The sequence below is a fragment of the Anolis sagrei genome, chromosome 1 (genome assembly GCF_037176765.1).
Source record: "Anolis sagrei isolate rAnoSag1 chromosome 1, rAnoSag1.mat, whole genome shotgun sequence".
In the NCBI taxonomy this organism is placed as follows: Eukaryota; Metazoa; Chordata; class Lepidosauria; order Squamata; family Dactyloidae; genus Anolis; species Anolis sagrei.
In genome coordinates, this window is record NC_090021.1 from 325,376,552 (window position 1) to 325,399,779 (window position 23,228).

The window sequence follows — 23,228 nt, forward strand, 5'->3', positions numbered from 1 at the left end:
AGTGTAACTGCAGGATCCTATTGTAACTGTGGCAGCCACCAACTTAAAGAATGTGCTGGTTTTTAAAAGATTTTATTTATTTCGTATCAAAAGCATTGCATAAATTAGTATCAAACTGATAAAAATAGAAGGAGCACAGGAGGCCAAATATCTGTTGACCAAAAACGGGCAACAACAACAACATTTGGGGCCAGAGTGAAGAAGGGAGCAGAGAAGACAGTTCCATCTTGTCTCCTGCGACATCTTCCCCCACCATCAACGGCTGCTCTGGGGCTAGAGTGAAGAAGGGAGCAGAGAAGACAGTCCCATCTTGTCTCCTGCAACATCAGAGCTCTTCCCCCACCACCAACGGCCACTCTCGGGCCAGAGTGAAGAAGGGAGCAGAGAAGACAGTCCCATCTTGTCTCCTGTGACATCTTCCCCCACCATCAACTGCCGCTCTGGGGCCAGAGTGAAGAAGGGAGCAGAGAAGACATTGTATTGTCGAAGGCTTTCATGGCCGGAATCCATAGGTTGTTGTAGGTTTTTCCGGGCTATATGGCCATGTTCTGGAGGCAATTTTTCTCCTGATGTTTCGCCTGCATCTATGGCAAGCATCCTTGCCTCATGTGCCATCAGAGCTCTTCCCCCACCATCAACGGCCGCTCTGGGGCCAGAGTGAAGAAGGGAGCAGAGAAGACAGTCCCATCTTGTCTCCTGCAACATCAGAGCTCTTCCCCCACCACCAATGGCTGCTCTGGGGCCAGAGTGAAGAAGGTAGCAGAGAAGACATTTCCATCTTGTCTCATGTGACATCAGAGCTCTTCCCCCACCACCAACAGCCACTCTGGAGCCAGAGTGAAGAAGGGGCAGAGAAGACAGTTCCATCTTGTCTCCTGCGACATCAGAGCTCTTCCCCCACCACCAACGGCAGCTCTGGGATCAGAGTGAAGAAGGGAGCAGAGAAGAGTCTCTCACAGTCAGGAAGTTCTTCCTAATGTTCAGATGGAATCTCCTCTCTTGTAGTTTGAAGCCATTGTTCCGCGTCCTAGTCTCCAAGGAAGCAGAAAACAAGCTTGCTCCCTCCTCCCTGTGGCTTCCTCTCGCCATGTATAAATATGTGAGAGGAAGCCACAGGGAGGAGGGAGCAAGCTTGTTTTCTGCTTCCTTGGAGACTAGGACGCGGAACAATGGCTTCAAACTACAAGAGAGGAGATTCCATCTGAACATTAGGAAGAACTTCCTGACTGTGAGAGCTGTTCAGCAGTGGAACTCTCTGCCCCGGAGTGTGGTGGAGGCTCCTTCTTTGGAAGCTTTTAAGCAGAGGCTGGATGGCCATCTGTCAGGGGTGATTTGAATGCAATATTCCTGCTTCTTGGCAGGGGGTTGGACTGGATGGCCCATGAGGTCTCTTCCAACTCTTTGATTCTATGATTCTATGATTCTAAGACAGTTCTATCTTGTCTCCTGCGACATCAGAGACCTTCCTCCACCACCAATGGCCGCTCTGGTGGCCCATTTTCCTAGTTCCCAACAGATCGCAACCTCTGAGGATGCCTGCCATAGATGTAGGCGAAATGTCAGGAGATAATGCTTCGGGAACATGGCTATACAACCCGGAAAATTCACAACAACCCAAAATCAATTTTCTTTTATTTCTTAAAATTTGAGCCCTCTGGTGGTTGGATAATTTAATTGCACCTCAAATATAACCCAAAACCGCCTTTGCAGCTGCACCAAAATCTAGTGTTGTCCACCTTGTGCCTCCAAATTTCAGAGTTCACTTATGAACAGATTTTGAAGATGGTCATAAAAGTACTGTGCCTTTTGTAACAATATACTTATGTGATAAATCATGTTTTGTTCTTGTCCCAAAAGTAAGTTTGGAATGCAGAATACAATATAACAATATTTGCAAATGAAATGCAGCATCAGCCTTCTCATTAATAGGTTGAAATTAAGAAGTCAGAAATGTTATTATACTTGGAATTGCTATTTAAATGAACAAGTCAAATTAAGTTATGATCTGGTGTTCTGATATATCATCATCGTCATCCTGGAACCAAATGCCAGTGGATATCAGTGGATATTGGGTAAGCTGATTGCTGACACAAAAGATTTTCCCCTCAGTTCAGTCCAGACCAGTGCAACTGCAGGATCCTATTGTAACTGTGGCAGCCACCAACTTGAAGAATGTGCTGATTTTTAAAAGATTTTATTTATTTCATATCAAAAGCATTGCATAAATTAGTATCAAACCGATAAAAATAAAAGGAGCACAGGTGGCTAAATATCTTCTGACCAAAAACGGGCAGCAGCAACGACATCTGGTGCCAGAGTGAAAAAGGGAGCAGAGAAGACAGTTCCATCTTGTCTCCTGCAACATCAGAGCTCTTCCCCCAGCAACAATATAATATTATATAATACTAATATTATGAATGATGTATTAGTATTATGCTAATAATATAGTATGTTTCATGTAGGTATGACTTGTAAGCACCGGGATTGTGGCGCAGCTAGGCTGAGTGTCAGCTGCATTAAGATCACTCTGACCAAAAGATCATGAGTTTGAAGCCAGCCCGGGTTGGAGTGGGTTTCCAACCAATTGTGTGTAGCCTGTTGTCGACCTTTGCAACCCAAAAGACAGTTGCATCTGTCAAATAGGAAAATTAGGTACCACCTTAAAAGTGTGGGGAGGCTAAATTAACTGATTTATGAGGCCATAAAGAAGACTCCAGCAAAGCATTCCAGCGGGGAAGCATGCGGGGAATGCGGAAGTGCTTCATCAGCGTTGCAGATGGACGATGAAAGCGACAGCTCCCCTGGCGGCCAGAAAAAAAAAGTTAAATAGCCTCTGTGTATGTCTGTATGTTTGTATGTCAAACATTGGCATTGAATATTTGCCATATATGTGTACAATGTAATCTGCCCTGAGTCCCCTGTGGGGTGAGAAGGGCGGAATATAAATAAATAAATAAGCCGCTCTGAGTCCCCTTTGGGGTGAGAAGGGCAGCCTAGAAATGTCGTAGATAAATAAATAAATAGTCTATAGCCTCCAACAATTCTTCCTTACACGAGGCAGGGCATAGTGGACAAGCATACAGATGTGGAGTTGTCTGTGGTGCTCCACGGTCACACAAGGTGGGGGATTCTGTTAGGTAGTGCCATTTTGCCAGGTTGTGTTTTGATCTGCCCACTTCGCCCACTCCGCTATTTAGGGACTCCCATGTTGGCTATTCTTTATTTTCCCCTGGAGGAACACCCTCGCGGGAGGTCATCCAGTTGGGATTTCTAAAATCTATTTTATTTATTTATTTAAAACTTTTATATACCGGTCTTCTCAACCTCCGCAGAGGGACTCAGTCCGGTTCACAACAAAAGATTCATAAACAAAAGTTTAAAAAATAACATCTCATAATACACTAACACATTAAAATACAATCATATAAAAGATAATCTTTTATAACTGTGTGTGTTTCAGAAATGTTCATCTGTTGCAAAGGACTTTGGAATTCATAATTGGGGCACCAGCTTGGTCATTAGAAATGTCTGTTACTTTGTGTGAATTGAAGGCTGGGAATCAGAACTTATTCAGTCATTTTCCATGTTATGCATGTTCCTGTTGCTTTAGGTAACAGGAACAACTCTAACAATGTATTTTTAAAATATATTCCAGCATTAATTTCATGAAATGTTGCGTCTTTTACAAAAATAAGACTAAACCAGAAAGTTTATTAAATATAAGCATGTTTATTGCACTCGGATAGTATGCATATGCACAAAGTTGGAGACATTCTGTTGTGAAATTATCACAAGTTCCTTCTGCCTTTTTACACAATCCAATGGAAGTCCATTCACATAGTCCAACAGCTGTTGTTACATTTATGTACCAGGACTCTCAAGACACATTTTAAAATAAGATGACAGTAAATTCCAATTACTTCTAGCCAGCTGTAGCTTGATATGCAAGAGTAAAGAGTTGCAGCTCGGCTCTCTTCTGCATATGGCTTTAAGGTATTCTCCCTTTACACCTGGTTACCTGGGGGAGACTATGGATAGCCTATGACAGTTACGTTCAGTGAATGCTACTTATTCTACTAGGACAGAATACAGTCTCATAGCTTTCACAATTGTCATTGACTCTTGTCCTGAAGAAGACATACACCTCAAACCAAATTAACGTGAAAAGTATAAATATAATATAATAATATTACTGTTGTTGTTAGCCATCTTGAAGTCGATTTTGGCTTATGGCAACCCTATGTATCATCAATAATCTTGCCCAGATCTTGCAGACTCGGGATCATGGCTTCCTTGATTGAGGCTAACCATCTCTTCCTCTTTATTTACTGCTCTACACATTACCAAGTATTATAATAATTTCTAGAGAGTCACCTCTCCTCATTATATGTCCCAAGCATGACAACCTATTTAGTCATCTTGGCTTCTAGGGAGAATTTAAGCTTGATTTGTTCTAGGACCCATTTACGTTGTAACCTCAAAACTTTCTTCAGCATCCCACCTTAAATGAGTTGATTTGCTTTCTATCAGCTTCTCTCACTGTTCAACTTTCACTACCATATATAGAAATGGGAAGTATATGATATGGACTAGTCTAACTTTAGTATTGTAATAGAACTTTACATTTCGGGATCTTGTCTTGTTCTTTCATAGCTATTCCGAGCCTTCTAACATTACTGTGTTACATATGGGTGGTTACCATTCAACATTGAGTGCTCATAAGTGTTTGTAGTCCATGGTATTACATATTTATCATATTTTGCATGTGAATATGATTTGGGGTGTATATTTTTCCTTTTATAATTATTTTGTGAGGTGTTTTATGTTTATGGAGACATCCCATTTTTTTTGTTTCTGTCCATGGATTATTATTTGGTTTCTCAGAGGTAACTCTAGTTCACTACTATTTTCCTAAAACCGTCTCTTCTTAGTTCAAGTTTACTCAAACTAAAAAGAGGAGGCAGCCTCTTTCCCGACCTTGTTGTTCTACTTATGCGATTATAGCTGATCTTGTGGATACAGCTTCCCCATGGGAAAAGCCATGCTTGGGGACTAAGATGCTAGATCTGGCACATGTAGGTTACATGAACCATTTTAATACACTCTGGCTAGTATCCTGTTAAGGGTATATGCATGCTGTGAAGAACCCTTGCCTTAAGCAGCTAGAATGTGGGCCTGGCGAAGCCCTGTTGGCCATTTTAGGATAGGGAAACAAGGAGATGCCATCTTAGTTAAGAGTTTTCTAGAGGGGGCGTGTCTTAATCCAGGAAGCAGAGATTAGACGGCCAGGATTGGTTAGAAAATAGGGGGCGGAGCCTAGCGTTCAAAAAGGAAAAAAAATGTACCTTTTGAACTGACGCTTGGAGTTGACAGTTGGAATTTGTCCGTTGGGGGTTTTGTCAGTTGGTATAACAGTTTGGTTAGTGTTAGATAGGAGAGCTGGGTTAATCTTTTGTGGTATTCAAGAGCTATAGAAATTAGCTGGGAATACAGATAGAGGAACAGGACCCTAGATGTGGTCTGTTTTTTAACCCTGTGGAAGGCTAGGCCAAAGGTTATTGGCTAGATTCCAGAAAGGGCGGAATTTTGTTTGGAATTATTATCAGCTATTAATTTCCTGAGATAATCTCCTGTTTTGTTAACATCAAGATTTGAACCCAGCACCCATCTAAGAATTGTTCATAAAATGTAACTAGAAGCTTATGTACCAGTAAAATCACTACGCATTTGTACCAAAAGAAGTTTAAGCCTGTTAAGTAAACCTTTTATTTTTTTTAGCACTTTATAACAGCCTCGGTGTGACCATCATTGTGATTTAAACCCTATTAAGAAAACAAACACTATTGTAACACAAAAGGGTGTTACTAAGTATCCTCTCCACTTACAACTCAGCCTGAATACCAAACAAAAGGTGGCAGCAAAAACAATTGAAGAAACAGTTTCATAACCTCCCAGTTCAGGCTTAATTCAAATATATATCAAATTGCCTCTTTCCTGTTTTAAAAATCCCCCTGCACCTGGGTTGGCAGCTTGAGGGAATTACTATTTTAAATTCCATGATACTTTCCCTGCTAAGTTCCTTATAATTAATGTCAATCGCCTGCTATAGTTTCCCCAGGTTCCTTATAATTGGTGGTACAGCGGTTGCAATAGGTGCAATATCTTTTACACATGCATACAGCACCTTAGTTGTTGTTGCAAAGTGCCATCAAGTTGACTTTGACCTATGATGATCCTACAAATGAGAGACCTCCAAGTCACACTGTTGTCCACAGCCCTGGTCAGATCTTGCAAACTCAGGGCTATGGCTTCCTTACTTGAGTTGACCTGCCTGTAGTGTGATCTTCCTCTTTTCCCACTGCATCGTACCTTTTTTTGGTATTCTATCAAGCATCATTACCTTTTTAAAAATGAATTCTGCCTTCTAATGAAAGTACAATAATTTCCGTTTTCCATATTCATGCATATGTCCTGCTTGGGGTGCTTCAGGAGAATGCCTATTTATTGAACAGACTCAAACCATGTCCTTTCTTCATGGAGAGCAGAGAGGAATGCAGAATTGTCTTGTTTTTACCAGGCATGGAATGATGACATCAGTGCTATGATCTACCAGTCCTGTGGGAAGGAGGGTGTCAGAGAGGCTGCAATTATTTTACTTCTGGCTACATGGGCATAGTCAGATGCTCCTATGAGGCAGGGATAGCTGTTCTGAGATGGTGGTTTCAGGGGCTGCACAGTAAGTTCAGGTGGTGGTGGTAAATGGCCCAACCAAGTGTTTTAGACATCTTGTGCTACTAGCTAGGCTATGTTGAGACAAATAGGAGTCTTTGGACCTTTTCCAAAGGTCATCTGAGTGGATGCAATTTTCCAAAGTAACTGGAGAGCACCAGTGTGTTGATAAATCTAATTCCAAGTAGAAGAATCCACAACACAATTTCCACCTCATATTCTGAAGATCATATACCTTCCAATGGCCACAAATTCATTTGATTAATATTGTTACCAAGCTCAGCTTATGAAATTATTTAATAATATATCAATATTATCTGAATAAATATATACAGGATATCAAGCTATGTACAAGTCTTTGTGATTCCTGACATTAATTATAAACACTGAGATAAAATATCTAAGTCATTATAGTAGTACATCAGGTTCCCATTATGATTGCCCAAAAGGTTTGATTCCATTTATGCTATAGCCTGTATAGCTTTTCTTCAGTTTAGGCAGAAAAACAAAACAAACAAAAACACATGTACTCAACAAGAGATTCGCTGCAGAAAATAACAAGTTTGGCTTAAAAGACAGTTTGCATTGACTGTACTCTGGCAGAAGTTGTTCTTGCAAAGTGATGGTGAATTTTGAGAAAGCACTGATGAATTGTGAGGAGAAAAATACCCTTAATTTCATTAAAGGTAAAGTCAGGAGACCTTTTTCCCCAAATAATTTTACCTGATCTGCATGTATCAAAGATGGAGGAGACAAAAATGATTTAGAAGGCCAGGATGGTACATTAGTATCAGGGTTAAGGAAAGGACTTGGGAAACCCATTTCCAGCCCCCATGAGCCATAAAACTCACTGGGCAATATTGGATCAAATACTCTTTCTTTCACCCTGACTTACTTCAGAGGGTCGTTGTAAAGACCAAGTGGCAAGGGAAGGACAAGGCTACACCCAACCCTCTGAATGGATTGAATTGAAGACAAGATATCGACATGAGTGATCAACACTGAGTTGCCTTTGGGCTGATATGGGTGGGATAGAAATAATATAAATAAATAAATAAACACTTATAATTGATGGTATTTTAGGATGCTTTAAGGTCTAACTCCTTGTTAGGGGCTAATGGGACTGTCGTTTTTGATTTTGTCATATATAAACCAATTGCTCTATTAGGGGGAAGTGTTTTAGACTTACTTATCAGACTGCTTTTGAAATAGAAATTTTTGCAAATTTTTGTTGTTTCTTTGAATACAAAGCAGCATTCAAAAATGTTACCCTGGCTCGACTAAGACAGTGTATTTTGTCTCCTCAAAAAAAATGGCCACCTCATTCTGAGGCATATTGTTGCCATTGCTGGATAATATGAGGGTAGAACAACCCGTGCCATGACTAGAATGGAGACTCAATGTGGCTGCTCTCCACATGGAAGGACTGCCATTTCTAGCATCTTCCCAACAAAAGAGTTGATTAATTTCTGGCTTGATAGGAAGAATTTTGAGAGAGGTTCTACATGCATAACCTGTTGATTAGTTCCTATTTTCTGGGTTGTCTTGTGGCTCAAACAGTTGCTAACATTTTGTCTATGATCCAACAGATGCTGTGGCTAGAAGATGGTTGACGTCCAGTCCAAGTCCAATATGAAGAGAAAGAACCATAAAAAGATGGACAGAAGCCAACCTCAAAGTTACCTATCAACATATAGCATCCAGACAGCAGAGATAAGAATATGGGAAACATAAACCTGCTTGTAGCATCTCTCCTCCACCAACCTGAACTGTTTTGTATTCCTATTTAAAGCAATTATTTCCCTATTTATGTCTATCCATATAAATTGGGAAAATGTTATACTCATCTGAATTTTTTTCTTTGCAAGAACAGGTAGCCATTTGTCAGGAAGTTGAGGGTTTGCACTTCTTATAGCACAACCATACTATTATAATGCCAAAGTTTGTAACTTGGTCCCACATAGGGTTCAACTGTCGAGTCTGTTGAGTGGCCAAGAGAACATCCAATCAGAAGACAACATTGTGGCTGAAACTTCCCTGCCATTTGGTTTCAGAGGAACCAATTAACCCATGCTTTCCTTTTGTTTCTGCAGAAATAGGATCTCTGCTTATTCAAAAGTGTTTCATCCAATCGTGAGCTTGACCAAAGTCCTTTCTCTATGGCGTGAAACCAGAAGGGAATTTGTACAACCTGGAACTTTGCATAAGGCACATATCAAAGGTGCTTTGATGCTTGGACATTTTTTTTGTTTGACATCTGGGTGTTATCTGCTATATATCCAAAGTCTTCCCAGATAAAATAAAGCTGCCAGCTCATTATCATGGCTGTTTCCCATAGTAGATGCTGGCTGTTGTAGTATATACTTCAGGATTTGGAGTTTATGTAGTCATTTTTTCTGTCTTGCAGTGCCACCTACAGAGAAAAAGCAGAAACCAATTTCTTTAGTACCATTTTAAATAACTTGTTTCCTTAATCCAGGGCTTGTATTTTGTGTGAGTTTTATCCAGGCTGCAATCTACTTTGCTTTAATGCTATATCCTTGGATCATTTTCTGGGGCCACATATGAGAATTACTTTAGTCGGCACATCTTCCAAATTGAATGTGATAATGAAACGCCAGTAGAAATTTACCTTATCTGCCATTTCAAAGGAAAGGGGCTACCTGCAGGGACGAGGATATATGCTTCTGGGGACCTCCATTTAAGAAGCCACAAGGGCCTCCACACAATTGCTTGTGACTAAAAATTGCTTGCATATTTAATATCCAGGCATGTATTTACAAGACTAATCACTTTGCTATTGAGATGGCCATTTCGAATTTGATTGCTTCTTTTTGAATTCTGGCTTCCAGAATTTCTTTCATTTGAATTTAGTTTGGCAATTATGTGCCTCTCCAATTTTTGTTGGGCTGTGCCTTCCAGTATCTTCCACAACTCGCTATGGAGTGGGAGCTGCTGGGACCACAGTTCAAAACTCCATATATCTAGATCACATGAATATCACCTGTGATCTAGAGCAAACCTATGTGCTACAGTGCTGGGGCAACTGGGCTGCTATAATCCACTTCCAGATTGCCACAACCATTCTAGTAGCTATGCTCGCTATGATTTACCCTCCAAGCAATGTTCCTGAAACATGTGCTAAGTAGGTGATCATTCATTGCATTAAGAGAGCTTGTTATGGAGAGGCTATTTGGGGTTTCTGAGTGGCTGGAAGAGTCTTAAGCCCTGCTCTGCCTGCTCCTGGTTTCCAGATGTTTTTGTCTGGATCTGTGGTTCCTAACCTTTGGTCTTCCAGTTGTTTTGGACTTCAACTCCCAGAAATCCCAGCCAGATTACCAGCTGTTAGAAATTGTGAGAGCCAAAGTCCAAAATACCTGGAGTACCAAAGATTTGGAATCACTGATCTGGGTGATGATAGGGAAAATGAAAGAAATCTAAATGGCATCCTAGCTAAGTAGGAATTGTTGAGTGATCTTAATCCAACTCTCCTTTAAAATAATGGACACAGTCACTGGAATCACACTTGGAAAAACTCAGAAAAGGTTGGTACAACAAACACATTGATCATATAAGAAGATATTCAGAAATTATTTGATTCATTTGGTTATGTTATGGTTGCTTGTAAACATAAGGAAAAGGAGTAATTATGCAACTACAGAAATGGCCATCTTCTTGCTTCAAGGTGGATGAAATCTTGAATAGTCTCATCAGTGAAAGTTCAGATGATTTTTTGGAGACCAAATAGCTAAAGGTCCATAATAGAAGTACAGTAGAGTCTCGGTTATCCAACATAAATGGGTCAGTAGACCAGCAAAAAGTTGAATAATAAGGAAGGATTAAGGAAACTGGACATTGTTTTAATGGTTATCGATTGAAGTATGTTTCATTACAATGTTTGATTTTATTGATTTTATTTGATTTTATTGTTGCTGATGTTTTTTATATTGTATATTGTAATTGTATCCTTGGTGGCATTGAATTCTTGCCTTGTAAACTGCCTCAAGTTGCCGGAAGGCTGAGAAGGGCAGTATAGAAATGTACTAAATAAATAATAAATAAATAAAAGTCTCTTAAATGTCAAAATATGTTATGACTTTACAAATTAAGCACCAAAACATCATGTTTTACAGCAAATCGATAGAAAATGCAGTTCAATACATGGTAATGTTATGTAGTAATTACTGTATTTACGAATTTAGCACCAAACATCACAATGTATTGAAACAGCTGTGGATCCGGGCGGGAAGCAGATTGCATTGGATAATACAGAATGTTGGATGAGCGAAGGTTGGATAAGTGAGACTCTATTGTATTAGGATTAGGCCAGAGCTCCAATTAACAAGGCTTGAGGGGTGTGTGTCTGTCCCATCAAGGATATCAGTTCTCGTTCATGTGCTGATGTTCTCCTCTGTATGTCTTCACCATCTCTGGAAATAGTCAGAGAGCATTTCAGACTTGAACATCTTTTTACTAGAATTAAAGATTTTTGTCCAGCTCTGGAATGAACATAACCTATGGGACAGATTCCTCCTCCATGCTACAGCCCCTTAGATACTTTTCAAAGTATTATTCATACAGTTGTGCCATTTATACACAATCTGAATGTAACCCTGGAGATCTGACATTGAAATGTTTTGTTCAGACGATTTAGTCAGGACAACTGTGGTCTGTCTTACTGGATTCCTTCCAAGAAGATGCACATAACTGAAGTGGCATTTTTACAAGATTTTAGGGAATGGAAAACAGGGATTGTATAAAAGGGAAGACATCTGCAGTTATCCCAACATGGCTGACAACATTTAACAGTTTTAACAAAAGACAACATTTTTCCTGCAAGGAAATGATGATTGGCTGACACAGAAGACTGAGATCTTGGGCCCAATACTGAGCAACAGAAAAATCACTTGCAACTCCAGTAGTGCAGGAATTGAGCCCAGATAGCAAAAAATCATCAAAATAAGAAGAATAAATAATAATAAAACAGCGCATATAATTAGCTACAGAGGCAGAAGCACAGTTTTACGTGGTGATGATCAACAGCGTCATTAGGTGTGAGTCAGTCCCAACGTGACGGTTAGTTTACACAGAGAAGCGCCCTGACGATTTACATACCTCACTGTATCTCACAACCTCTTTTTGTATCACCCACCGCTTTTAAATCAGTGTCAACCACTGCTTTCAAATAAAAGAGAAGACACTGAATGTAGCCAGACAATATTAGCAATCAAGTCAATGTCAATGGGCAGGGAAACAGGGATGTCGATCAATGAAACACATCAGTGCCAATTAATTATACAGATTCTAGTTGATTAATAGATTAACGAAGTACATTTCAGCATGGGGAAACCAGGTTTAAAGCAGAAGGCAAAATGTGTTGTCAAAGGCTTTCATGGCTGGAATCACTGGGTTGTTGTGAGTTTTCTGAGCTGTATGGCCATGTTCCAGAAGCATTCTCTCCTGATGTTTTGCCCACATCTATGGTACGCATCCTCAAAGGTTGTGAGGTCTGTTGGAAATTATGCAAGTGGAGTTTATATATCTGTGGAATAATGTCCAGGGTGGGAGAAAGAACTCTTGTCTGTTGGAGGCAAGTGTGAATGTTGGAATTGGCCAGCTTGATTAGCATTGAATAGCCTTGCAGCTTCAAATAATAATAACACTTTATTTATATTCCGCCCTATCTCCCCAAGGAGACTCAGGGAGGATCACAGTACACATAAACAGGAAACATTCAATGCCATTTTGGATAGAAAGGGCATAGACAGACAGAACAGAAAGGAGGTATGTTGTGTCGACATCCAACTTTTTAGCACCTTGGAGGTTGTGCTTGAATCCAGCCACGGGGGGTGCTGTCGCTCCATCCTCTATGATGAAGAGTCATCAGGATTTCCTCCTTCCTTTTTCTCACAGGGCATTTTCCAATCTTTTATTTATTTATTTACTTTATTTATATACCGCTTTTCTCAGCCCTCAGGCGACTCAAAGTGTCGTAAAATACCTCCCACCACTTGTTTTTTTTAAAGCAGTACCTAATTTCTCTATTTACAGCTCAAGCTGTTTTTAAACTGATTAGGTAAATAGTAAGCTGGGCTGACAGTTGGGAGCTCATGCCTATCCGGGGCTACGAACTGGCAACTTTTTGGTTGATAGATCTTAACATTGCTAATGATTTACCAGCTGTGCTAAAGCTCTAATGCCTGGCTGCCTCCTGCCTGGGGGAATACTAGGCTACCAGTATTGAAAAAAACCTCTAAAATCAGGACAGTAAATAAAGAACAACACTCAGAAAACAGGGGAATTCCAGACAGGAAGCAAACAGGGCAAGCTAACACCTCCCAACAAAGAATTCCCTCAGGCAGGAAGCAGCCAGGCTATGAAGCTGCAAGATTATTCAATGCTAATCAAGCTGGCCAATTGCAACATTTGCACTTGCATCAAACAGACAAGAATTCTCTCTCCTACCCTGGACATTCCACAGATATATAAACCTCACTTGCCTAGTTTCCAACAGACCTCGCAACCTCTGAGGATGTCTGCCACAGATGTGGGTGAAACGTCAGGATGGAATGCTTCTGGAACATGGCCATACATCCCAGAAAACTCACAGCAACTCATAAAGCAAATTATGCTTTTCTATGTGATATGTGTTAGCCAGCTGTTGGCCAAAACCGAAAGAGGCTGCTTTGCTGATAGATCTCATTTAGTCGGCAGATATGGAAAGTGGGTGACTCTCTCCTCCTTAGAGTTCCCTGTATACGTACTTCCAAAACTTGTAATGTGTGTGGGGAAAACCTCCAAACCTGTTTTTGGGGGTGAGAGGAAGCATTTCAAATGGGAAGAGAGAGGAAGGTCAAATGCCAGGTTTTAGGCCAATGTCTTAGAAATGGTCTTGAAGAGACAGGAGCCATGGAGAGAAATGCCTCTTTCAAGGTGATCTTTGCCATTCTTGCAATTTTAACTGTTAAGAAGCAACTGCAATAAAATGATATATCCATATATAATGCTATATTTCCTTGATTCTAAGATGCACTTTTTCCTCATACAGATATCTCTAAAAATGGGGTGCGTCTTAGAATCATGGGTGCTTTTTATATAGAGAGCACTTTTTTTCTATTGGTGGTACTGAAATTAGTGTGACTCTTATAGTTAAATAAATATGATAACTTGGTGCATGCCTGGTTATTCCGTTAAGTAGTTTTTAATAATTCCTCGGGCTGTCTCTGTGTTGAAAACTACGCTCCCTTGAAGTTATTTGTATTGGGAACAAGCTCGTTTTCTGCTGCCCTGGGGACTAGGATGCTGAACAATGGCTTCAAACTATAGGAAAGGAGATTCCACCTGAACATTAGGAAGAACTTCCTAACTGTGAGAGAGAGCTGTTCAGCAGTGGAACTCTCTGCCCTGGAGTATGGTGGAGGCCCCTTCTTTGGAGGCTTTGAAACAGAGGCTGGATGGCCATCTATCGAGGGTGTTTTGAATGCAATTCACCTGTTTCTTAGCATGGGATTGGACTGGATGGCACACAAGGTCTCCTGATTCTATCACTCTATGATTCTATGAGACAATGGTTCCCAAAACCTTTTGTTTTGAAACTGGCCTGAGATAACATGGGGAATATTTTCTCACCCTTCTTCTTCTATTCAGCTTTTTTCCCACCCTTTCTTCATTGTCTCTAGTGACTTATGCTCCTTACTTTTGCCTTAAGACAATCAGAAGGAGGGCAGACAGTGTTTTCTCTGGGCTGAGTTGATATCAGAGATCACAACATGGCCAAACCATATTGATTTCATATCAATTCTATTCTGAGTGATGGCTTCCTAACCACACTCTGGTATTTATTTCAAAAAGGAAAAATGGTGCCCAGGAGGAGCAAGGAACATGGCTGCCATAGCCATATTGGACAAACACTTTCACTCCACTCACCCAATCTCGTGAAGGGAAAATAGAACCTAAATCTAGTTATTACTCTCAATTCACATCAAATATAAACTTACTATGTTTCCATAGATATAACATTGGTTAGGACTAACAATTAAATGCATCCTAATTGTCTTCAAAGTCAATCTGACTGGGGAAAGTCTTTTGACTCAACCCTAATCTTCAACATTAGCAATTGAAATGACTTACTTGGATTGCTTTTGCTGTGCCTCTTTTTCTTTCGTCGCTTGTTTGATCCTTTTTGGCTGTCTTTTTCAACAAGAGCTTGCTCTGATGGGACTGTTGCTGAACATGTAGTATCAGTCTGTGGCTCTTCTGAAAAGGACTTCTCAAGCAAGGAGTCTATGGAAGGCTCATTATTTTCTTTCGTTGACTCCTTTGTTGTCACAATTGGAGGAACCTCTGGAGTTGGAAGCCCTTGGGCTTTCCCAGATGAGTCCTGCTCTACACTGGCTTTGCTGATGGCTTTGTTTACTTGATCATTTGAATTTAGGCTGCTCTGTGAACAAAATCCAAAATCGGAGCCTCCTGAGCAAACTAGGCCACTTCCACTCTTCAAGCTGGATGAATCAGTGCTCCCAAATTTGATAAAAGAAGATGACTGAGAAAATTCCAAATCATTACAATTCACATCTTGGATGGTGTGGGAGATAGTCCTCTCTTGCAAGTTTGTTCCATTGTTGGGCTCCACTATTCCTTCCAATGTAAATGAATCTAAGGAGCTCTTCTCTGGATCAGGATGGCTTGGAGAATGCCTGCCATTTCCACCATCACCAGAAGATGTGTGGGAAGCTGGCAAGTCGACAACATCCTCTTGCTTTGCATTTGTAACATCAACGCCTGAAAGGACTGTTTTTTCTGGTAATCCTTGCAGGTTATTTTGCACGATCACACTATCCTCTTCCTTTGCTGCGTCTTTTACAGCCTGAGCAGTTGGGCCTGGAAAATCAACATAATGCAAGAAATTCAGCCCTGTTTCTACTCATCATTTTGGTATTTTGTGAATGACAAATGAAAAGATGTTTGATGAATATTCACGGATGGGATACGGTACTACTATTTTGTCTCTCTTCACAAAAAGGGAGAAAATTTGAATTCTGGTTGATTTTCCCCCACCAACTCATTAGAAGTGATGTATTATGCATATACAAGTCCCTGCCAGGAAAAACCAAATTGCCCCACAACATGACAGACTCTCCTTTGGAGATTTTAAAACAGAGGTTGGATGTCCTAATTTTGAACAGGTCACAACAATGTTATGGTTCTCTGCCTCTCCTTCTCTCTGACAGTTACAGTGCTTCTGGATATAGTCATAAACAGGAAAGGAATATAAGAATGAGATATTGTGTACTTCTGCCATTAAAATTAAACATTTAGGTACTTTGAGGACTTGTTTTTAGTGTGTGCCATTAATATTGTGCCATTAATATCGAGGTATTACATTAACTAACCCTAACCCTTTATATCTCCTAATTTTGAGATTTAAGCTACTGCTTTTCTCTATGTTCCTTATTATTTAGGTGAATCCTTACTTTCTCTCATTTCTCTTATTCACCACTGGAGAAATTATATTGTTTATCCAGTATTGCACCACCTGACATCCGCTGGGAAGTAGGAGCCAATCATGAAAGGACCAAGGCAGTGACATCTCTGGCCCATCCCGTTTGGATATCAGCCACCATGCCAATGCCTTAAATCAAGAAATACTTTTCTAAGATCTACAGAGATACTCACAGGAACATCTCAGCAAATGAGAGTCCAAAAGTGGCAGGCTAAAACCGGGAACCTCAACCCATGGCTGATTCAGGATAAGAGACTCCCTTCTGGGCACACAGAAAACTGGGTGACTTGGAAGGCACTAAACAGACTGTGCTCTGGCATCACGAAATTGTCACATTATCCTTGCCTGAGATACTTCGCTTTTCCACAAAACACCACTTTCTGACAAAACTGCTAATAGTTCACTCAAGACTTCTTTTTGGCTTCCCTTCACCAAACAAGTCTCCCCACAAGATTCTTACAGTATCAGATCAGATCCTATTTGATCAGATCCCACCAGCTGGCATCAAAAACAGGTGATAAGGGAGAGAGACAGCATGGAGTTCTGCTCTCCAAGGTCCACCTGGCAGCCAGTGTGACCTCCTATTCCATGATGGTGTCCATCTCCTAGGAAACCTGGGTGTGTACCAAAGTGTGGAGGATGGAGACAAATTGTTTTTTTATTCATACCATTGTCTTTCCCTTTTTGAGGTTGACTGGGTGAGCCTTTGGCAGGAGTATCCGGATCACCTTTATTTCTGGCCGTTTTCCGAAGCTGGAAGCCCTTCCTTATGTCAGCCAGCAACGCGTCAATAACACACACGTCATCTTGCTTCACGACTCCTTTTTTAACTGCATTTGAGAAGCAAAGAGAAAGTTAGCTATCTTGTTGATGGACTTGACTGGAACCAGTGCATTTTATTTTCATTCAATCACTGTCTCCTTTTGACGTGGAGCTACCTGTACCGATATTTTAATTTTTTTGAAAACATACCATGGTTGAGGTGGGCTTATAGAAAGGCTGTTCACATATGATTGAAACATTTCATTTCTATGCTTTGCTACTCTAAATCTTGAAAACAGCTTCACAATGATTCCTCCTGGACCAGAAGGTCTTCCCAAAACCCCAAATCTATTTTAGATTATAAAGGGATAGGTATTATATGAGATGTAGGGGCTGCACGGCAGGTTAAACCACTAAGCTGCAGAACTTGCTGACCAGAAGGTTGGTGGTTTGACTCTACGGGATAGAGTGAGCTCCCATGGTTAGCTCCAGCTTCTGCCAACCTAACAGTTCGAAAACATGCAAATATGAGTAGATTAATAGGTACCACTTCAGGGGGAAGGTAACAGTGGACATCTATGGACAACACTGGCTCTTCGGCTTAGAAATGAGGATGAGCACCACCACCCTCCAGAGTTGGACTTGACTAGACTTAATGTCAAGCGTCTTTACCTTTATCATTATATGAGTAATTGTGAGTCAGATTTGCACTCACAAAGAAATGTAGATAATGTAATTCTATCTTTTCTTATAGTGCAATACTATAAATCTCTGCTCAGAATAAAGCCTATTAAATGGCTTGTTGTAAGTTTTTCGGGCTATATAGCCATGTCCTAGAAGCATTATCTCCTGACATTTTGCTTGCATCTATGGCAGGCAACCTCAGAGGTTGTGAGGTCTTGTAAGATGTTACGTTCCAGGAGGTCATAGAAATCGTGAGCCTGTTTTGAAAGTCCTTTTGGCTATGAGAAACTATGGGATAGTATCTGTGTCTCTGCAGCATAGAAGAAAAGTCAGAGAACACAGTAGATGTGTTTTCCTGGACCTTAGTTTTTCCAATTTTCATGTGTATTGAAACTGTTTCTCCCTGTAGAGACCTCCAACCTCTGAGGATGCCTACCATAGATGCAGGTGAAATGTTAGGTAAGAATGCTTCTAAAACATGGCCATGTAGCCTGAAAATCCTACAACAAGCCAGTGATTCAGGCCATGAATGCCTTCGACAAGACAAAGCCCATTAAAGCCAGGGATGTGGGTACAGAAGTAGAGTCTAAATTACCTCAAAAGCCCTAGATAATTGGGGCTTCAAGTTTCATGAAAAACAGAACTCATACTTCAGTCCCTTCCATATGTGCAGGGCAATAAATACCCAATAAGAACCTAGTCGCAATCCAAGGAAAGCATAAGAGAAAGGGGGTAAGATGAGTGAAAGAAGACTGAAGTTTGGAGCTATAGAGTCAGCCTGGAAGGGGGTGGGATCTGTCACAATAACCTTTCAGTGGTTTCATCCTGTTAAATTAATATGCATTTAACTTTTTAATTCAATTATTGCTTAAATAATTGAATTAAAATTATTTGGGGTTGTTTTAGACTACTTATATTGTTTTATTTCCATAATACCATGAAATCCCATGATATAGGGTGCAATATAAATATTTTAACAAACAATTAAATAATCAGAAATAAAATCTGATTAGATAAACAGGGCTTACTACTTAATATCTGTGCATATGAAGGAGCCACTCACTTATTTTTCCATTTTCTCCTTTTTGCCTCTTTGCTTCTTCCTCTTCCAGCTGCTTCTTCCTTTTTTCAGCCTTTGCTGCTTGCTCCTTTCGATCCTTGTTTTCCTAAGGAAAAGAATATCAACATGTCAAAGGAGCATCTAATAGGAGCTACATGTCTAATAGAAATAAACCCTGCTTTGCAAACCAGGATGAAACTGCAATGAGTGCATTTATAACTTATCTTCCTAATGCAATCACAATACTTGGGGTAACTAACCATAGAATTGAATGGAGCCATAGAATGGAAAAAAGTTCCATTATATAAAATAGTAAAGAGAGAGAAAGAGAAAAGGGAAGAGAAACAACACCGTAGATATGGGACAAATCCAAAGTGAGTATGAAAACTAAAAAGTTTTTGTTCCTGTTCTTTTCTATTTTATTTTGGAGATATAAACAGGCTTTTCTTGCTTCTTGATACTTCACCATAAGATGATGGGATCTTTTAACAGATCTAAATTATAGCCATGTACTCCACCTTTGGCCCTTGATCCGCTTCTTCAACGACACACTGCCCTTCTCTTTCTCTCTCAGTTGACTCAGTGCCAAATAGTGTTCAGTATTTCACCTGCAAACCTTTAAAGAGATAATGGCTTCCATTCTCCAACCGTTTTCAGTTTCTCACAGTGAGTTTGTCCCCAAACTTTTGTATAGGTATGTCTAAATTTTTTGTGTATTTTAATATGTATTTTATGGAAATACGTTTTAATATATGTATTTTACGGAGTTTTAAAAATAATTATGTGTTTATTATTTGAGAACACAGAAATGCTGGACTACTCTCAGTACCACCATGTCAGACTACACAGAGAAACCATTAAAACCCACAAGCATGTGGACAATTTCAACAGAAAGGAGGAAACCATGAAAATGAACAAAATCTGGCTACCAGTATTAAAAAACTCTAAAATTACAACAGCAAAACAACACAGAGAAAACAACCAGGCATATCTAATCACCTCTCAACAAAAGATTGCCCCAGGCACTGCCAGGCTATCAAATGCTAATCAAGGTGGTCAGTTGAAACATTCACACCTAGCTCCAACAGACAAGAGTCCTTTGTCCCACCCTGGTCATTCCAGATATATAAACCCATTTTCCTAGTTTCAACAGACCTCACTACCTCTGAGGATGCTTGCCATAGATGCAGGCGAAACGTCAGGAGAAAATGCCTCTAGAACAGGGATCCTCAAACTAAGGCCTGGGGGCCAGATATGGCCCTCCAAGGTCATTTACCTGGCCCTTGCTCTGGGTCAACCTAACTCTGAAATGACTTGAAAGCACAAAACAACAACAATCCTATCTCATCAGCCAAAAGCAGGCCCACATTTCCCATTGAAATACCAATAAATTTATATTTGTTAAAATTCTATATCTGTTGTGTGTCTTTGGCATTGAATGTTTGCCATATATGTGTACACTGTAATCTGCCCTGAGTCCCCTGCGGGGTGAGAAGCGCGGAATATAAATACTGTAAATAATAAATTAGGTCTGCCCCCTCCCTCCTGAGCTTTCGTAAAACATTTAAAACCTGGCTGTGGGGTCAAGCCTTTGAACAACAGATGGAATAACTGGAAAGTGAATATTTTAGTGACTGCAATGTACTGTCCTGGACTATGTTTTGAACCGGTGAACTGTTTTTAAATTGAATGTTTTTAAAATGTTTTAATTGTGCCTAATTGTATCCGTATTTTTAATGTACTGCGTCGGCACCTGATGGGTACATATTGTAAGCTGTCCTGAGTACCTCTTCGGAGGTGAGAAGGATGGGATATCATTGCTTGAAATAAATAAATAAACTGATTTGTGAGATTCAAAGAGATTAATTCCCCCAATATTTGAAAATCAATAAGTTGCAGGCAAATTCTTCTTGTGAAAAAGTCTAGAAGAGGCCTATCTGTGAACCATGGTACTTAAGGAGTGGATCATACAATCACTGCTTTTCTCTGTGTGCCCTCCCCCCTTTCTGAATGGAAAAGCAGAGGTCAAGCAGACTGGTTCTGTCCTGGTCCCTGTCATTTTAGTTTCACGAATAGGAAGTTTTTCCTCTGATGCTTGTGGGAGAATTCTACGTACCATGTGAAATGTTTCCTGTAATCTGTTTGGATGGAGCCCAGAAACCAATTTACCACCCTCTTTGTTCTATGTGAGAATAAGACATCACAACAATTGAGACCCTGCTATTTAGATTCCAACCTTTAACGCCTTGATGAAGAGGTCCCTGAAGGTTTTCAAGGTGTTAAATATATCTTCCAAGGACAATTTGTTTGGGTCCTCACAGAGGTAATTGGCAAGCTCCACCTTCTTTGCTTCAACGTTTTCAAATTCGTCTTCTAATTTCTGGTTGGCATTTATGCTATCCTGAAAGACATTGCAGTCAATGTTTTTTTAAAGCTAACTGTATTGACAAAATAGACATATTCAAAGCACAATGTGATGGATCTTCACTTCATCTCAGACCAACCTGAATTGCTTTTTCATACTGGGCTTTCACTTCTTCTGTTGATGATGACAACTTTCGCCCTAGTTCCATAAGTTTCTTTATATTGGAACTGGATTCAGAACGTATCACATCCAGGTTGATTCTGGAAAAAAAGAAGAATGAATCACGAATTCTAGTTTTTGTATAATATGAAGCAGTAATGGATAGGCATAGGTTGTGTGATGAAACTCTCAAAAAACATTGTCCTAATTTCACAGAACCTTTAAAAGCCTATAGTCTAAACCGTTGCTTCTGAAACTGTGAGTCCTGATCCCAATGGTGTCTCATGTGAGCTCAACGTTGAGGTCACGAAAAATTTGGCAATCAAGGTTTCTGAAGATCTCGGAGTCCTTGTGAACAAGTTAAACATGAGCCAACAATGTCATGCAGCAGCAAAAAAAAAAAAAAAAAAGCCAATGGGATTTTGGCATGTATAAATAGGAGTATAGTATCTAGATCCAGAGAAGTCATGCTACCCCTCTATTGAGTCTGGGGCTCAAATGTGGTCCTACTTTTTTGTTCCCTGAAACAGTTCCCCAAAGCCCCCTGCATCACCATTTTTCTATAAGAAATTGCAATGACTTACAGTTGTTGTTTTTTTTGCTCAAAAGTACCTTTAGCATTAGTTAGCAAGTCCCCAAGAACTGCCCAGAATCCCCAGATATAGAGATGTTCTCAAAATGGTGAAAGTGACATAATGTTGCCTTCCATTACAATTTTGATACGGTCTCAGATGAAATTGAGGAAATTGGGAGCACTGTGTGTATGGGGATGCACTTCACAAGATGCTCCTACTGTTAGAATAGAGACTAGATGGAGGAGAAAAACTGGTTTGGTACATCTACCTGTCCAGTGGTTCTCAACCTGTGGGTCCTCAGGTGTTTTGGCCTACAATTCCCAGAAATCCCAGCCAGTCTACCAGGTGTTAGGATTTCTGGGAGTTGAAGACCAAAACATCTGGGGACCCACAGGTTGAGAACCACTGGTCTAAACAATGAAAAGCAAAAGAATTCAGTTGTGAAGAGTTTGATTTTTTTTCCCTCCTCCAGCGCAATAGCTTTTTTAAAAAAATGCATATATACATATGCACAGAGAAGCACAAATATAATGCATATTTACCCAGAAGCCTTTGCAACATATTCAATATCTTTGGGAAGCTGTAGTAAATCTATGTGATTTTTCTCCACCTCCTAAAAAGAAAACAAAGGATTTTGGGTTATTTGTCGGTAACAGTGATTGTGGCTTGCACTATATTTGCCTGCTAAACTTCTAAAAGAGTCATCTTAACTTTTGGCAGAAACTAGCTAGATGTGCTCTACCTTCTTGGTGCCTTTTGCAAGCCCTATGAGGAGCGGCTTAATGAGCTGGGCATGTTTAGCCCGAAGAAGAGAAGAATGAGAGGAGATATGATAGCAATGTATAAATATGTGAGAGGAAGCCACAGGGATGAGGTAGCAAGCTTGTTTACTGCTTCCATGAAGATTAGGACAAGGAACAATGGCTTCAAAGGAGATTCCATCTGAACATGAGGAAGAACTTCCTGACTATGAGAGCCATTCAGCAGTGGAACTCTCTGCCCCGGAGTGTGGTGGAGGCTCCTTCTTTGGAAGCTTTTAAACAGAGGCTGGATGGCCATTTGTCAGGGGTGATTTGAATGCAATATTCCTGCTTCTTGGCAGGGGGTTGGACTGGATGGCCCATGAGGTCTCTTCCAACACTTTGCTTCTATGATTCTATAAATCAACCCAGAATTTTTCAGCACGTTTTAAAAAAACAGAACAGTGGTAAAGTGTCCGTTCCACTCCACTGCTTCCAAGCGTAACATTTTGACCAGAATCCACAGAAAGTTAACTCATTTTAAAGTACCTTGAACATAATTTTTTGATTTAGCTCCACTGGAAGCTAAGAGTGTCCGACATTACTTGCAACTGAATGATGAACTTACACTTCATCACAGTAGAGAAAAAAA

General features: G+C 40.2%; 2 protein-coding genes across 2 annotated transcripts in view; both read right to left on the bottom strand.

The window, feature by feature from the left end:
• Positions 1–3,709: 3,709 nt before the first annotated feature.
• On the bottom strand, positions 3,710–16,212 carry LOC137097095 (uncharacterized). Its single transcript, XM_067468398.1, has 4 exons — positions 16,203–16,212; positions 14,860–15,648; positions 11,845–11,907; positions 3,710–9,142 (listed from the first exon to the last, which is right to left on the bottom strand). The coding sequence occupies exons 1-3, from the start codon at positions 16,210–16,212 to the stop codon at positions 11,846–11,848; spliced, it is 861 nt and encodes a 286-aa protein (XP_067324499.1). The 3' UTR covers positions 3,710–9,142; position 11,845.
• A 508-nt stretch (positions 16,213–16,720) lies between these two features.
• Positions 16,721–23,228, bottom strand: part of INF2 (inverted formin 2) — a 72,435-nt gene continuing 65,927 nt past the window's right edge. The window contains exons 16-20 of the mRNA XM_067463016.1: positions 22,379–22,449; positions 21,242–21,362; positions 20,974–21,138; positions 18,741–18,843; positions 16,721–17,061 (exon numbers count right to left, since the gene is read on the bottom strand). Of these exons, the coding sequence (XP_067319117.1) occupies positions 16,736–17,061; positions 18,741–18,843; positions 20,974–21,138; positions 21,242–21,362; positions 22,379–22,449 (786 nt within the window). The 3' untranslated portion in view covers positions 16,721–16,735. The remainder of the gene's footprint in view (positions 17,062–18,740; positions 18,844–20,973; positions 21,139–21,241; positions 21,363–22,378; positions 22,450–23,228) is intronic.